This window comes from Cyrtonyx montezumae, unplaced genomic scaffold (genome assembly GCF_038088225.1).
Source record: "Cyrtonyx montezumae isolate F1298 unplaced genomic scaffold, pur_monq_1.0 scaffold_13, whole genome shotgun sequence".
Lineage (NCBI taxonomy): Eukaryota > Metazoa > Chordata > Aves > Galliformes > Odontophoridae > Cyrtonyx > Cyrtonyx montezumae.
Window position 1 is genome coordinate 18,507,372 of NW_027071859.1, and position 15,924 is coordinate 18,523,295.

The following is a 15,924-nucleotide window of genomic DNA, read 5'->3' on the forward strand; positions in this document are numbered from 1 at the left end:
ACAAACTCTGTACTATATCCATACTGTGCACTATCTGGATAGTATTGTCTCTTATTTTACATGTAAGCGTTTACTCTGCTAAAACCACATTACAAAACACAAACTCTCCTAGTAACTTAGTTTTCCTCTGCTCCTGAGATGAGATGTAGATCTCATCCTTGTTTTTAAACACCTTGACAGACCTAATTAGCAGTTGTCATGCTAATTATTTTTTTTTGCTTTAATTTTCCCTCTTGTATTTCTTGTCTGTTTGCCTTGAACGATAATTTGAAATGTTAAATCTGTTTTATTTTTTAAATGCTGGTTCATGATCATCATGCATCTCAAATCTTGGTACTTGAAGTAGCCTATTGTAACCGATCATTTTTGTTCCAATTACCCATTTTTAGGAATGCATTAAATAACATCTATCAACTTACAAAGCTTTTGTATTGAAGATGTGTACAGTAATAGTGTGTTCAGATGTAGTGAGACGTGTATTACTTGTGAGAGAATATGTTGAGTTTATTGGTAGATGTGTTGATTTCTTCCCCCTGCCCTTTGTGTTTATGCTTTCTACTAGTGCCAAGATTCCAGCCCAGCTGAAGTTAGGATTTTGGCATCCTTACCATTTTGGGGGGCATTTTTGAAGGCTTTAGCTACAGCTTGTTCCTCTGCTGTGCCTCCCATGCAGGTGATCAGATGTTTTGTATGCTTTTCAGAAGAAATCATCTGACTCACCTGTGCCTCTGGCAGTTAATGACTGTATTCACATACCTCACTCCCTTAAAGGAGCCATGATCTAATTAAAACATCTTGTATATACAGAGTAGACACATCTTTCTTTAAAGAGTCTTATTCAGCTGTGTCAATATCGTTGTATTAATCACATAAATCCCAACTCACAGCAGAAAGTTCATCCCTCTAGGATTTGAGAAGAATTAAGAGTACTCCAGAGTGACTTCGGTTTTAAAAAAAACAAAAACTGCTGCTCATCAAATGCTTTTGATAAATGCAAGTTGCTGTTTGTTTGTTTTTCCCCCAAGTTGTTTGACTCACAGACTTCCCTTTGTCAAGAAAACAGTTAATTCAAAGTGGGGCTGAGGAATGAGAACCCATAAAATTACCAACCATGACGCTTCCTGTTTGGATCAGTTAAGTCCTTTTCGTTTGAGAACAGTAATAAAAAACATGCACATGGTGAAAGTGAATGTTTTATTTATGCATGTGTATTTTTCTAGCATTAACAAAGTGGAGATTCCATATGAAAAACACTGATCTCCTGTGCTGTAGGAGTATGTACATAATTGATAGCCAATTCTGAAGAAGTACCTAAGACTGTCAGTGCTAGCAGGGATTTCTAACTGAAAACCTTTTATTTTGGGTACTCTACAGGACAGTACTCACACTGATGTAAATAACAGGTATAAATACTTCCAGCTTTCCACTATGGGGAGGGAAGAATGGTTATTTACTCAATTAAATGGTACGAAACCTCTCATGGTTGTGAAGATGCACATTAGAGTCTTTCAATCTTAGTGCAGCTCAGCTGGTGCTCTGCAAGGCTGCCTGGTTCAAGACCCACCTACCTGTGCAATCTGTTGTAGGGAGCTACTTTGGCAGGGGGGGTTGGACTCGATGATCTCTGGAGGTCCCTTCCAGCCCCTACAATTTTATGTTTCTATGGTTCCTACTAGCATAGTGGTACACTGCCAGATTACAGAGTACTCGTACCACGCTTGGTCAGGAACAGCACTGTATGAAAGTTGGTAAAATGTCAGGAATTCAAATGGTATAAGGAGTGTGATACAAATGCATGGGGTCAGTGAAAGGCTTAATTGTACAGGGAGCCTGTTTTCTCGTCTTCAGCTTTGTTTTCATTACCTTAGATGATGTGTTTTCTATCATATTTTGTCTCCTTTACTGTTCTGTCAGAGGCGTCTGGAAAATTGTGTAACATACTCAATTTGTATGATCTTCACTATCACTGACGGCTACTTTCTCATCCCCTGGGACTGCTTCCTTACACTCCTGCCACACCAGCAATGCTTTGCAGCAGGATGTATAAGTTTTGTGGCGTTCCTTTCTCATGCACTTTGAGGTCTTGTGGAAACAGTAACTGCCTGTTGTTCTTGACTCCAAAATGAGGAGCATGGAGCTCAGGCTCTGACTACTGGAGCACTGTGGGTCCCAGCTAAAGGTGCTAATGATTACCTTTATTGTATTCCATCCTTTTCCTGCAGGTTCTTTTTCAGCTTCTGCCAGCACTTCCTTCAAGTTCATATGTATGAATATAATAATATCTGTATTCTTATGTCAGTCTATCTATTATGAATATAATAATATATCTATTTTTTTTTTACATCTATCTTTGCTGTCAACTCTTGGCTTTCAGTGCTGAAAGTATTAAATGGAGGGATATTCTGGACAGAGATGCATTTTTATAGTCGTCTGATTAATGCCTCCTACTTGGCTGCTGCTCTAAGTCTACCTCATCTTTTCTTGGGTAAGGCAAAATGCGTACAGTGCTTGTCTTGCACATTGCTGAAGGATTTCCAAGTAGATGGATCCCGCAAGACTGGAGCAGGCTGCCACAGTTCCATGATGTTTCATGTTTATGAAACCAAAATTACATGTCTCTAATTGTAACATTGAGTTGAAATCTCTTGTTTAGGCTCTTCTCCAGCACTGGAGAAGGTCACTGGTCTTGCTTTTCAGGTTTCTCAATCCCATGAAGTGTTTGTCTTTAACCGTTCTTGTCTAGGTTAGTTCTCATGTTTATGAATGCTTTTAATCATTCTTTGTTCGTACTTGCTTTTGGAAGTTGATGCTACTGCTGTAACTTGGGTGTTTGTAAATTAGCTATGCTTTAATGTTTTGCTGTTTCTGAACTTCTTAGTGAAGCAAAAGTGGAGACTGAATTGTTGCCCAAGTCCTTGTGCAAGGTGTTTGCCATTATGTTTTTCTGTAACAAAAAATTAAAAACTACTTCTGCAAAAGTACTTCAAAGCTCATACATACATGCACAATATATATATGACGTATGCATGCTAGTCTGTCTCCATTTTGTCACCAGCCTTCTTTGAAACTGTATTTTTGATGTTCAGGTTCTTATAATGCCACCAAGCTTTATTTCATCTGTTCATATTCAGCAGAATTTTGATTATATCAGAATTAGTTCTATCTTTTAAGTAAAAAGGCTTTATTTATTCTTTATTACACCTTGCTTGGATAATTTCACCAAATGTTCAGCCAACACACTATTACTGTTAGTCAGAATGTAAATTAGAGGCTGACGCACTTGCCTCATCAGCTTACAAATTAAGCAGTTAATCAATTTTGGTGCGATATTCCCCCGTGAGGTTTGTGTTGCTGACTCACGTATGCTCAGTATCTTCTCCCCTCAATGACAGGCAGCAGTGTAAATGAAGCTTGCTCCCAGCTGAGCGTTTGTTGTTCACGGCATTCCGAATCCATCACTCAGTATATCCTCCTGATAGATATTACTGTCTTATTGCTTCTCGTTACCTCTTTCCTGAGCACTGGATGAATACAAAGCAGGCAATTATATATGCATACTTAAAAGCTAATAGTGAAGACAGTGGTACAGTATTATTCCTTATGTCACTGTGGGATGAACTGAGCCTGGAACTTCTGCTTGCTTCTAAAGATTTCATACAGCAATAAGTATTAAAGAGCAGATATTTCTGTAACTTCTGTCTTCCAACAAACTATTGCAGTGTTTATGTTTTACAAAAACAATTTTACTGTTCAAATCAGTGTAAGCTTGAGAAGGAGGAGGGCAGCTTGATAAGTGAACAGAAATTTAACTGTTTTTGATATCACAGAAATTCCAGTTATGGTTCTGTTTACACAGCAATTAAAATCAGTGGAATCACGTTTTTATTCCTAATCTTCACCATAGTCTTCAGTTGTTTTATTTCTGTTACATTTGGGGGCAAACGAAGTATTCTATAGTACAACTTCCACATACTTTTTAACTAGTAAAGAACTATATTTGGATTGTCTTTGTGTGATTCTCCACTTATTTGTTGTGTTGTTGTTTTGTTTTTATTTAACGAGAAGTGCTTAATGTTCCTTGGCTTTGGATAAATCTTAATGAAACTAATAGATTATATAGAGTGGATGGGGCCTCACTCTTACATTTAGCCATTGAATACAATGTTATGTAGATTGATTTTTGTCTGTGCCTTTATTTTATCTTGAATTCTGTGAAGAAAATTTGGAGTGTGGCATAATCTAAGAGGGAGAGCCAGTTCTTCCTCTCCCAGTGATAAAATACCAGTTTTCTTTTGCTGTGGCATTGCAGCCTCATGTGAGCAGTTTTAGCAAACAGGAGTCCAGCCACACTTTATCAAGCCTCGTATTATGCGCAGTTAAGGTCAGGGTGTGGATTTGTTGGTTGGCTTTTTAAAGAAGTCATCTTTTCCTTAAGACCCAGGGGTCACTTTGACTGCCTCTTGGTTTTCAGCACTGAGTGTGTTTGTCAGTTGGCTTACTGATGAAAACCTTTCTGTGCTTTGCTTGCCTGCAGGAAAGAAAAAAAAAAAGGCACTTTAAATATTGCATCTCCTGTTTAAATTAAAGTCTGGATGTGAATCATCCTACTTGTAGCCCTCCTCTGTAAGATCCAGCTCTTCAGCTAACAGCAGCACGTTCAGCCTGTTCCTTTTTTCCTCTCTCTGCCTCCAGTGTGATCTAGGAGGCTCAGCGACTTTTAACAGTGCATTATGCTGGCTCTGTGGGCACAGTTCTGGCTGAACATTGTGGAACCCTTCTGATGTTTCTCTGTCCAGAAAAATAATCTTGTGTTACTCCAGTCTGTAGCTACTCAGAGGATGCAGAAGCAATATTGATGAATGCAACAAATATACAGGGCAACAGTGATTGTTCTCGTGGTTTTTGAGGGTGGGAATGAAGTTTGTTCTTGTGCTTACTATTACAGGACATGTCTGGATTAATTGACGAGACAGTGAGGTTGTAGCAGCATTGCTCTGGCTCATGAAGTTCATAGATTCATAGATACATTAGGTTGGAAAGGACCTACAAGATCATCTAGTCCAACCATCCTCCTATCACCATCCCTACTCACTGAACTACGAAATCAAATCCCTTAGCACCTCATCTAAACGCTTCTTGAACAGCGCTAGGGATGGTGCCTCAACCACCTCCCTAGGCAGGCCATTCCAGTGCCTGACCACTCTTTCAGAGAAAAAATGTTTCCTCAGGTCTAATCTAAATCTTCCCTGGCGCAACTTGTGGCCATTCCCTGTCGTCCTGTCACTATTTATCGGGGAGAAGAGGCCCACCCCCTCCTCACCACAACCCCCCTTCAGGAAGTGGTAGAGTGCAATAACGTCTCCTCTGAGCCTCCTCTTCTCCAGACTAAACAATCCCAGCTCCCTCAGCCGCTCCTCATAAGACACCACTTGTAACGGGATGCCAGCTGGACTTAACTCCATTAACCACTACCCACTGGGGTAACATATTCAGCTTCAGATTTAATTACTTTTTAATAATTTCATTATTACTAATAATAACTCCTATATGAACATGAACATGCGCACTTTTCTGGTGATCACAGTATCTTTCTGAAGCAATTCTATATCTGAAACTGTGTGTGGGAAAACTAGAAGTGATTTTTTTTTCTTTTCTTCTTTTTAAACATTTGTGTGTAGACTTTTAGATATGAGAACAGCTTATTTTTCCCCAGTGGAGATACATGAGGCAGGATTGAAGAGAAATATTTCTCTTCTAATATGTTTGAAATATCTGTGGGTTTTTTTCCCCTCCATAGAACTGACAAGAAACAGATCGGTGTTGCTCCTACAAAATCAGGTTGGCCAGAGAGAAGCAAGGTGATGGAGGGAATGTGCATAAATATAAAGAACTGTAAAGGGAGCAAAGAAGTTACTTTTTTTCTCTATAATCTAAAAGCTAGATATTGCTTGCTTTTGCTCCACCATGTTTTTCATTTCCAGTTGTCAGTTCACACATGTTAGTTTTGTAAAGGCTTGATGACTTTCTAAGAGTTCTGCATGGCCAGATGTGCAGCTGTCCATTTTACCACTAAAAATAAACCATATCATCCTTTTAATTATTACTGTTCAATAAGATTAAAATACCATGAAATGTGTGTCTTGTGAAGATGAAGTAAAATCAAGATCTCTGAACTGAAAAAATGGGCCAAGTGCAAAAGTATTCACTTGATTATGTAAATGGTCGTGCACAGCATTGCAGTATAATTTATGCAAAAATTGTTATTTTTGACTTCATAGGAGGAATGGTGGTGTAATATGCTTTTCGTGACTGACTCAGTGTTTTCTTTCTACAAAATAAGAAATCCTGTTTTTCTCTTATAACATGCTTGTGCTACTTCACCTCTGCCATTGAAATTGCAATGTCAGGTGCAAACAGCAGAAGTAATGGAGACATTCGCCTTAATCTTATTTTTTTAATCTACCAAAAGCAAGTATCCTTTTACATTTTGCTGGGGCTGAGCTACACTCCCTTGCTGTGGTTGGTACAGCTGGTTCCAGGCAGGTGAGCCATGGATGATGCACATTTGCTCTGCTCCTGCAAACTGGCATAGGATTTTAGTGCCTTAGCATCCAATGGCACATGCCTGTCACTTTTTTTTGCAAGTCCTGGGCTCTTAGAGTTTAGATTTTCAGTCCACACGAAGACTGTGCCATTGTCCTAACTTTGAGTGCCAACAGAAGGGATTAGGAAACTGGATTTGTGTGTCTTCCATCTGCTATGGCAGTACAGGTTAGTCTGTTGCATTCCCTGCAGCTGTTTCCCTATATTCCCAAAGAGTGCTATTTTTGCACATCCTTGTGGTGATTTCTGTCCCTTAAAACTCTCTGGTGTTATACCTGCTGCATTTTCACCAAAACCAGGTGTTGCTACAAGCTTTTACAGAGCAAGTTAGTTCAGAATCTCAGCTGTTAATCTCATGTTCTGGGAGTCTCTTTACTTGCTTGGACAATGTACTGAAGCATAGGTGTCCAGCCTTCTGGCTTGCCTTGGCTGTACTGAGTAAAGAGGAATTGTCTTGGGTCACATATAAAATAGAGTTAATATGTGTAAGTAAAAAGCTGGTGGGTTATTTGACCTTGGTTTTGTGAAACTAATGCATTAGTCTGGTTCAGTGGAGGTGGTTGCAGTTCTTTGTGAGTTTCAAGGCATTTGTGATGAAAGAGAGATTTGTGATGAAATTTTGCTCCTCCTATATTTCATCCTTGAAAGTACTTGTTCATAAATGTACGTATTGCCAAGATGGAAGGATGTGAATAAAGTGTGATTGTGAAACATGGGATACTTTTCTGTGGTAAAAGAGGGCTCATAAAAGTCTAGTGAAGTGATGTGATCATGTTTTTGAGTTGCTGAATGTCTGATTGCAACTCTGTGCATTCCCTATCAAAATTTGCAGGTAATAACTGAAAATGGAGTCACAGAAATACAAAAAAAAAAAAACGATGATTTTTTAAGGAATCATGAAACCTATTCTCAGATTGCCCCCCCCCGTGCTTAAAAGAGCAGAAACACTAAAAATGTATCACAAAACTAAATAAAAACATATTGCAAATAATTTATTATTTTATTATTGTTATAGTAGATATGCAATTTTTATTTTAGTCAATAGAGTCGAGAAAGACTGCCAACTTGCCACTGAGTGCTTCACTCAATAGGAACAGACTTGTTCTCCAGGCTTCATTGACTTAATCTCAAAATGTATTTAGTCTTCAACTTCATAGCTTTCAGTAGGAATGTCACCCAGAGTGAGGGGGTGAGTGAATATTGGAGAATACCAACTAAAAAAATTAGGTCACTATTGGCTGCAAGTTGTATCTCTACAGTGTTTTTTTTTTATGCTTTTTTGAATTGAATAACAGTGGAATTTTTTTTGGACTATTCTTTAAGGTTCTTTTTAGAGATGAAACGTGAGGTTAGAATGATCTTTGGTCTGACAATGCATGCATATGTTACTGGAAGACTTTGTTGGTGATAAACTTGCAGAAATGGTGGGTGTTGATACTCCAGACAGCAAAACACTTCAACAGGAAGTAGATTGCTAAAGGAAATCTTCTCGTCTTAGATGGACAGAATTTTCATCACTATCAGATCATGCTACTATGGTCCTCTAACAGAAATCTGAACAGAAAGGAAATGCCATTCATTAATTTATAGAGAAGGTAAATCTTTTAGAGCTGTATATTCACTGATGTAATTAGAGCAATCAGTATGGTGGAGCAGCTACCTTGAGGAGAGACTAAGGACTTCTTCTGAGGAAGTGGAGAAGCCAGTGAGGGCTGTACCTATAAAAGCAATGTGAGTAGTGGATAAGTTGAATACAATAGATGCTCACTGGCATTTGTGAAACTTGGATTAGAAGACATTTACAGGAAGTAGTAGAAAATTAAGTAAATACTTGATTTATTTTAAATTAAGCTGCAGATAGTGAACTGCTGTTACTTGAGATTTGGCAGCAGAGAATATTGTCAAGTTTGAAAAGGTAAACACGTTCATATCTGGTAAGTCCATAAATAAGTAATGACAGGGGCAACTGAGGTTGTATCTCCAAACATGCTTGGTGTAATCAGTATGGATTCTGAGCATGTACAAGAACAATCTGCAGAAAAAAGAACCAGACTTGTGTGTGTCCTTTTTCCAAAGTAGTTTCATCTTAACTCCATTACAGACAAAATGCTGATCTGATACACAAGGCCTTTTTTCATATTTGTTGTATCCTGGTTTGCTCTTCATTTGTAGAGTTAATTTTCCCATTGAGTTACACTGCTTTATTTTTGTGCTGTCCTGAACTGATCATAGTTATTTCTTTTGTGTTTTACAGTGAATAACCCTATACCTTCCAACTTGAAGTCAGAAGCTAAAAAGGCAGCTAAAATATTACGAGAATTTACAGAAATAACTTCCAGAAATGGACCTGATAAAATCATACCTCGTGAGTAAAAGAAAGATTACAATTCAGCTAAAACCTCCAGTTGAACTTCTGTTAAAATCCATCTCTCAATTAATGCATTCTGTTTTCACTGACCATTAACTCAGAAAGGAGTGACTAGCTGTACTGCTGTAACTTCTCTTGAAAATATTTTGGAAGGAAAGATGTTCAGTTTACTGGGTTCTAGGCAGACATTGCTTGCTACAAGAAATCTTTTGCATGTTCATAACCACAGGGAGGCTGTCTGCACAGGAAGGACTCTCTCAGGCTGTGTTGTCTCTCATTCACTATGTGAATGTCCACTCTTAAGGATAATCTTGAATAGTAGCTGTAGTTTTTGAATATCTGTGCTTATTAGAATTACCTAGGTAAAAATAAGTTGAAGGAAAGAGATCAGAATATGCTCCTACTTTGATAATGGCTAAACACTCTTAGGTGCTTCTGTCCTCCTTATTTTTGCAATTATTATTGTCTGTTTTGCACTAGGTATTGTTAGTTGTGGCTTTGAGTTTATATCTATTATGTTGCAGAAGGTAGGTTTTCAGGATGATGACATTTTATTTGACAAAAACATTGTCTAGTGATGTAAACTGATTAAACTGATGCGTGTCACTGTGATTTAAATTCATACTTCACTCCTCCAAAAATCTGCAGAGACACGAATGCCAACTATTTACTGTCTCATTGACTTGCTTGGCCCTCACATGACAATAAGCTAGCTAATTTTGTATGAGCTAACCGGGATAACTGCAATATATATGCAGTGGCAGTATAGATCAGTGAGCCTGACTTTGTAGTTGACTGTGGAGTGGAGGTATTATTCTTAGTTCAGTTCTCTTTATTTTGATTATTTGTCTTCTGTGTGTTCAAAATTGTTAAATTCAAAATTTTATTTTCCTTTTTCTTTGAACTCTGACAAGATTTTGAATAAATGATTTTGCTCTTTCAGCCCATGTGATAGCTAAAGCCAAAGGCCTTGCAGTTTTGTCTGTTATCAAAGCTGGGTTTTTGGTGACTGCTCGAGGTGGAAGTGGAATTGTATTAGCTCGTCTCCCTAATGGCAGTAAGTAGATATTTTCCTTTCTCCTCCCTTTGTGGGAGAATTAAAAGCTTTAAAATACACATGTACACACATGTATGTATACATGTGTATATATATATTTAAAAGGTTTTCTTCTTCATGATTTCTTTTTCTTAACATAAAATGCGAGCTGTATAAGGACTCGAGTAGATGAACAGAGCTGGCAGCCCTTTAAGTATGCCTTTGAGAGCAAAAATGCTCTCCATCCCCTAGCGTAAGAAATGAAGCAGTGGAGGCAGAAAATCATAGCTGAGCAACAACCTGCTGGTCAGATCAAGGGGAAGAAAAGGAAAAGTGCAGACAGTGGAAGTAGGGATGGGTGGCTTGGGAAGAATACGAGGATGCTGTTTGGGCATGGAAGGATGGGATCAAGAAAGCCAAGGCAGAAGTAAACTTGATGACAGATGTGAAAAGTAACAAGAAGTTATTCTGGAAGTAGATTGATAGGAAGAGACAAGTGAAGGAGAATGTACCCCTCTGATAAATGAGAAGGAATAACTGAGTTCAACCAGCATGGAGAAGGCTGAGGTACTCAGTGAGTTCTTTGCCTCTGTCTTCACTGGCAGTCAGACTTCCCACACCACTCATGTCCGTGAAACTCTCTGCTGTGGCCAATGTTGCAAAATCTTTCCCACTGTAACAACAGAGCAATATGTAGAATCATAGAATGGTTATAACTAGATGGTCTTTAAGGTCCCTTTCAGCCTAAGCCATTCTATGAAAGTGTCTGATTAGAAAGCTGTTTTCAGAATGTTATACCTACTTTTGACTGAATGCTCTCAGTATCTTTGTAGAAAAGGATGAAATAGCAAAACATATAGTTTAAAACTAATTGGGGAAAATGAATTATATCCAGTAAAGGACAGCTATATGCCAAGTAACATGTAAGACAGATTTGTTTAAGTGAGGATTTGTGTCCCTTGGATTCCTTTTACTGGGATAAACTAGTGTCTTTATACGATTGCATTCTAGTTGTTATGAGCATAGCTTTAAGTGGTTGCTAGGGATTTTGAGCTGCAATAATTAGATGAGCATTTCTTTTAATGTGTGGTAATACTTGTGTAATTTTTTCTTGTTTCATTTGACAGCCTGGTCTGCTCCTTCTGCAATAGGAATTGCTGGCCTTGGTGGTGGATTTGAAATAGGAATTGAGGTATAATTTTGCATTTGAAGTACTTGTTGATTACTATTTATTTATTTTTTATTTTTTGCGAGCAATTAAATGCATTGAAAATTATGTAAATGTTGGTGTGATAGTGAAATCTCTTTTTCTGAGAAGAAAGAAATAAAAGCTTTTTTTAAAGTTTGCCTATACAAGCCAAACGGAATATGGGGTTTTAATCCTATTAATCTTATTGTTTGGAGAGATTTAGATGAAAATAAGTGATTTAATAGCTGTTTCTTTGATTTCTTAGCGCAGATGGAAATCTTCCCTTATGGAGAAAATTCAAGTCAGAGTTCATATATTAGACAGTTAGAATTAACTAAAAGTATGCTATATTTAGTAGTTTCTCAAATGCTTTGCTAAGGATTCCATCTAGCAATAAATAATGAAGACAACTGAAGGTATAAAATGGAGCCTAGCTAATGCTCATACATTCCTTACTCAAAGTGTGACTCTTAACTTCTCTCTTCAATGTGAGAGCACCAAAACTGATGGTGCTTACTCTGGAAGCATGCTACAGGGAGCAAATGATTTTCCATCCAGCAGAAATAGTTAAATGAGGAACTTTCAGCACGTCCAAGGAAGAGTCCCGTTGATCTGAACTCTAATCATCCACTGCTGCTGCTTTCGTGTTATTCCTCACGGCTTCTTCACCTTTGTTTATTGCCATGTCTTCTTCTTTCCTGCCCTGTTTTCCAGTCTTATCATTCTTTTTTCTCTGTTTAGCTTCTCCTCCACCAATTTCTCAATAAAATCATATGTAACATTATGCTGCCAGCAAGGTCAGTGAGAATTCTGCTCTTCTTCAGAAGAATCCATGCAAAACTGGTCTGGGTGGTAGACATGAGCCCCCAGTGTGTCTTACACAAGTAACAGCTATTCCTCTCTTGTCAGCTAGTCACCTGGTACTCACAGAATGAGTAACTGATAAATATTTTTTTAAATCCTTGTAGTTCAGTATGTGATCTCAGGTATTATTACTGTGTACTTCTTAAAGGATGCTGTGAATGAGAAATTAATAATTTTTGCAAGGGTTTTTCATTGCTTTTCTTGACTAGAAGATATGAATGCATTGCAAAATATTATGTGATGTGCCCCGGGAGGTTTTTATCTTGTATTTCCTCCTTTAATGACAATGAAACAGACTCATTAGATGCCTTGATTAACCTGTGAAAGCTTTCCTGTAATCATCTCCATCTGGTATATTAGATAATATAACCATTTACTACTGATATTTACTAAGATAATTTAAGTAGTCAAGATATTTCCAAGAGGACTTTTTTTTTCTGAGCATTATGCACTTCGTTTGAAACTGTACTCACTAAGTTTACAGAAAAGTTTATTTACTTGCAATGTAAAGTTAGAGGAGAAGTTTAAAAGATGAACAGCTAAGGAGCCCAGATTCCAATGTCAGCAAGGTTTTAGCAGTTTAAGAACTTAAACCTTGTAGAAGTTGCTTTAATTTTATTCATACAGGAGAGAATATAGTTAACGTAGTTGCATTTGTACTTACTAGGTATTTAAAAAAAAAAAGTAAATCACAGATTTCTCTAGTCATAATATTAGCATAATGCTTTTCCTAGTGAAAACACTTGATATTTCAAATTGAAAATAAGATCAATTTTAAAATTCTTGTAAATGCCTGCCTTCAAGGTCTTCTCACAATTAAATCATTTAGACTTAGCTATGAATTCATCCTCTTTGTCGGTGAAAAGGGGCAGCAGCTCCCTGAATCATGTTATCTCTATATTCCAAGATGAGTAAGAAACTGTTCATGGCAGATGCCATGTGGGGTGGAGGTTAAGAGGAGGTTATAATAACGAAGGCTTCTCTTATACTGTGTGTAATACTCATGGGCTAGCACTGTTTTGCAAATAATCTGGTATTTCCTCTTGTATTCCCTGCTGTCACTGTTTGGAATTTGGGGTAAGTTGAAAAAAGTAAACAACAGAGGTGTAGTCTACTTCGTTGAACTCTGAAGATCAGAGTTCAGGTTTAACATCAAACTCACCTAGCTGTCCTTTTTTTTTGTTGCCTTTTATTTTTATTTTTTAAACATGTATGTTTGCCAAGCTTTCAGTTATGAAACCATGATCTTTACAGGATCATGTTTGTGCTTGAAAGACTTTTTTTTTTCTCTTATAAAAAACATTATAAGATTGTTCTATTGAAACCCATGAAGAGAGTTGTAGTTTTACAGCCAGGTTTTACTGGCAAAAGCATCTACTAGCTTGTAGTTGAAGTTCTTCTGCCTCTGCATTTTGTTTCATAATCCAGATGGTGTTTAAAGAACGCTTTTTTTTTCTCATATTTTGCATGTGTGTCTTTCAAAAACCTCCTTTCTCCAACTGTTTTCCTCAATAGTTTATTGAAGAAACTGGCTACATCTCATAAATTGAAGTCTTACAGAATCCCAGCTTTCTGTCAAGAAAATGCAGTTTTGTCGATAATAGGGAAAGCAGTATCCTTTCTGTTGTTCTTTGTGTTATTCTTTGACAGACAAACAAGTAATTTTTGTTTACTAATTTTTATCTTGCTGGTACCATTAATTTAGTTATGGATTTTCTTAACCTGATGTTCTTCAATTCTGAAAATGCCTTCAAAATGGTTTCCCAAAGGCTTTATAAAATGAAAAATCACTATAGGAAATTTTAAGTCAAAATAGTTTTCTGATATAATTGTGTTTATTGCATTGAGTTAAAAACAGCGTGAAAGGATTTTTAAGTTCCAAACTTTTTGGGGAAAAATAATTAATTTGATTCAGAAAACTATTTCAAAAAGATTATTTGCAAGAGAGATGACAGAATTTAGATTGAATTCAAACGCTGTTAAATTTGGAGATAGCTTTTCATATGGGGAAGGAAATGTCTTAGATGTTACTACCTACTTTCCCACAGAACAGATTTTGCTCCCATGCAGTTCAGACTTTCTTCTTAAAAAGCATGGTACTTTTGTTTGATGTTTTTATAGGTTTCAGACTTAGTAATAATACTGAATCATGAGAGAGCAGTAGAAGCTTTTGCCAAAGGTGGGAATCTTACACTTGGAGGAAATCTTACTGTGGCAATTGGACCTCTTGGGAGGTGAGAGTAAAATCTTCTCATAATATGGATGAGATTTAAATGTGAAAGGTATTTGTTTTCTTAAGCTATGAAAACCTTTGCATGGATTTCCCTGATATCTTAGGAAACAGTCTGTGCAAACCTGTATGTTGACTGAACCATATTATTTCTGTAGTAATATATATTGTTACAAAGTTTTAACTACTTGATGCTTTTTTATCCTTTTTTTTTTTTCCTACCATGATACAGGTGTTTATTGGTGGAAAGAAGGTTTAGTCTTGTTTTGTAAGACATTGCTTGACTAGGCTCAATGATGAGCAGTTGTACTATAGCAAACTATTTTCATTTATCTGTGAACCTGTGCTTTGTTACCACAGATCTGCCTGGCAGTAAGTAAAAAGAAATACACCAAGTAATTACTTTTAAAGCTTAAGTGATTAAGCTAGCGTACTATGAAGAATGAGTTGATATAATCACAGAATAATTTAATTTGGAAGGGACCTCAGGAGATCCCTAGTCCAGCCTTCTGCTCAGAGCAAGGTTTGTTATGACTGCAGATCAGGTTGCTCATGCCTTTATTCCAAAAGGATAATGAAAACCACTGCTTAGCCTTTCTGGGCAATGTGTTCCACTACTCAGCTGTCTTCACTGTGAAAAGTTATGTTATACATCCAGTCAAAACATTTCTTGTTTCAGTTGATGATGGTTACATCTTGTCCCTCCACCATGCACCACTTGAAGAGCCTGGCATCCTATTCTTAACTGCCTCCTTGTAGTTACTGGAAGGCTGCTGATAGGTCTCCTCCTAAGTCTTTTCATTCCCTGTCTAACCAAGCTCAGTTGCCTCTGCTTCTTCCCTGGGAATACATCCCTCCTTATACATTTGTTTTTATGATGAAAGTTTTGCTGATGTTTTGTCATCTCTCTTTAACAAAATAAAAGGATGATACTTGTTACACCAGTGAGATAGATAAGAGGACCAAGGGAGGGCAGTGCATGCCATCTGTGTTGCAGGGTGTTTGATATGCTGACCTGCACACAAAGTGATGGCCTTAGAGTGTGTAGAGGAAATTTTCATCAGGAAACCTCATGAAATTAAACAAGTTCAAGGGCTGAGTCCTGTATGTTAGTAGGTGAATCCTCATCAGTTGTATTGACGGGGCCTACCAGACTGAGTAGTCACTGTATTGGAAAGGCACTGGCATCCTGGTAGTCAGTATGCTTAGTCAACAGCATGTCACATCAGCAGAGATGTCTAACAACACAGGGAGCTGTATCAACAGAATTGTAATCAGTAGATAAGGGAAGTGATTATTCCCCTTCAGTTGGCTGTTCATAGCCCGTGCCTAGAATATCATGTCCAATTTTGGCCGTGCAGTACAAAAAAGATGTATATAAACTTGAGTGCTTCCAGTGAAGTGATACTAAGATGGCAGGTGCATGGAGTATGTGATCTATGAGGCCAGGGGAGCTTGGCATACTTAACCTGGAGGAGAGAAGCCTTTGGGACACCTATCTGTAGCCTTCTGAGAGGCTGTATTACCAGCAGGGGAATTACCGAGGAGTCCAACTATGCTCTTTACTGAGGTGCATGACAGAATAGTGAAAAATGATATTGTCAAAGTGAAACAGTGAGGGTTCTGACTGGATA

At 37.6% G+C, this 15,924-nt stretch overlaps 1 protein-coding gene across 1 annotated transcript in view; it reads left to right on the forward strand.

Annotated features, from left to right (window-relative positions):
* The window catches only part of SH3YL1 (SH3 and SYLF domain containing 1), a 40,590-nt gene that overhangs the window by 1,812 nt on the left and 22,854 nt on the right, over positions 1-15,924 (forward strand). The window contains exons 2-5 of the mRNA XM_065730785.1: positions 8,858-8,968; positions 9,915-10,028; positions 11,135-11,199; positions 14,182-14,294. Of these exons, the coding sequence (XP_065586857.1) occupies positions 8,858-8,968; positions 9,915-10,028; positions 11,135-11,199; positions 14,182-14,294 (403 nt within the window). The remainder of the gene's footprint in view (positions 1-8,857; positions 8,969-9,914; positions 10,029-11,134; positions 11,200-14,181; positions 14,295-15,924) is intronic.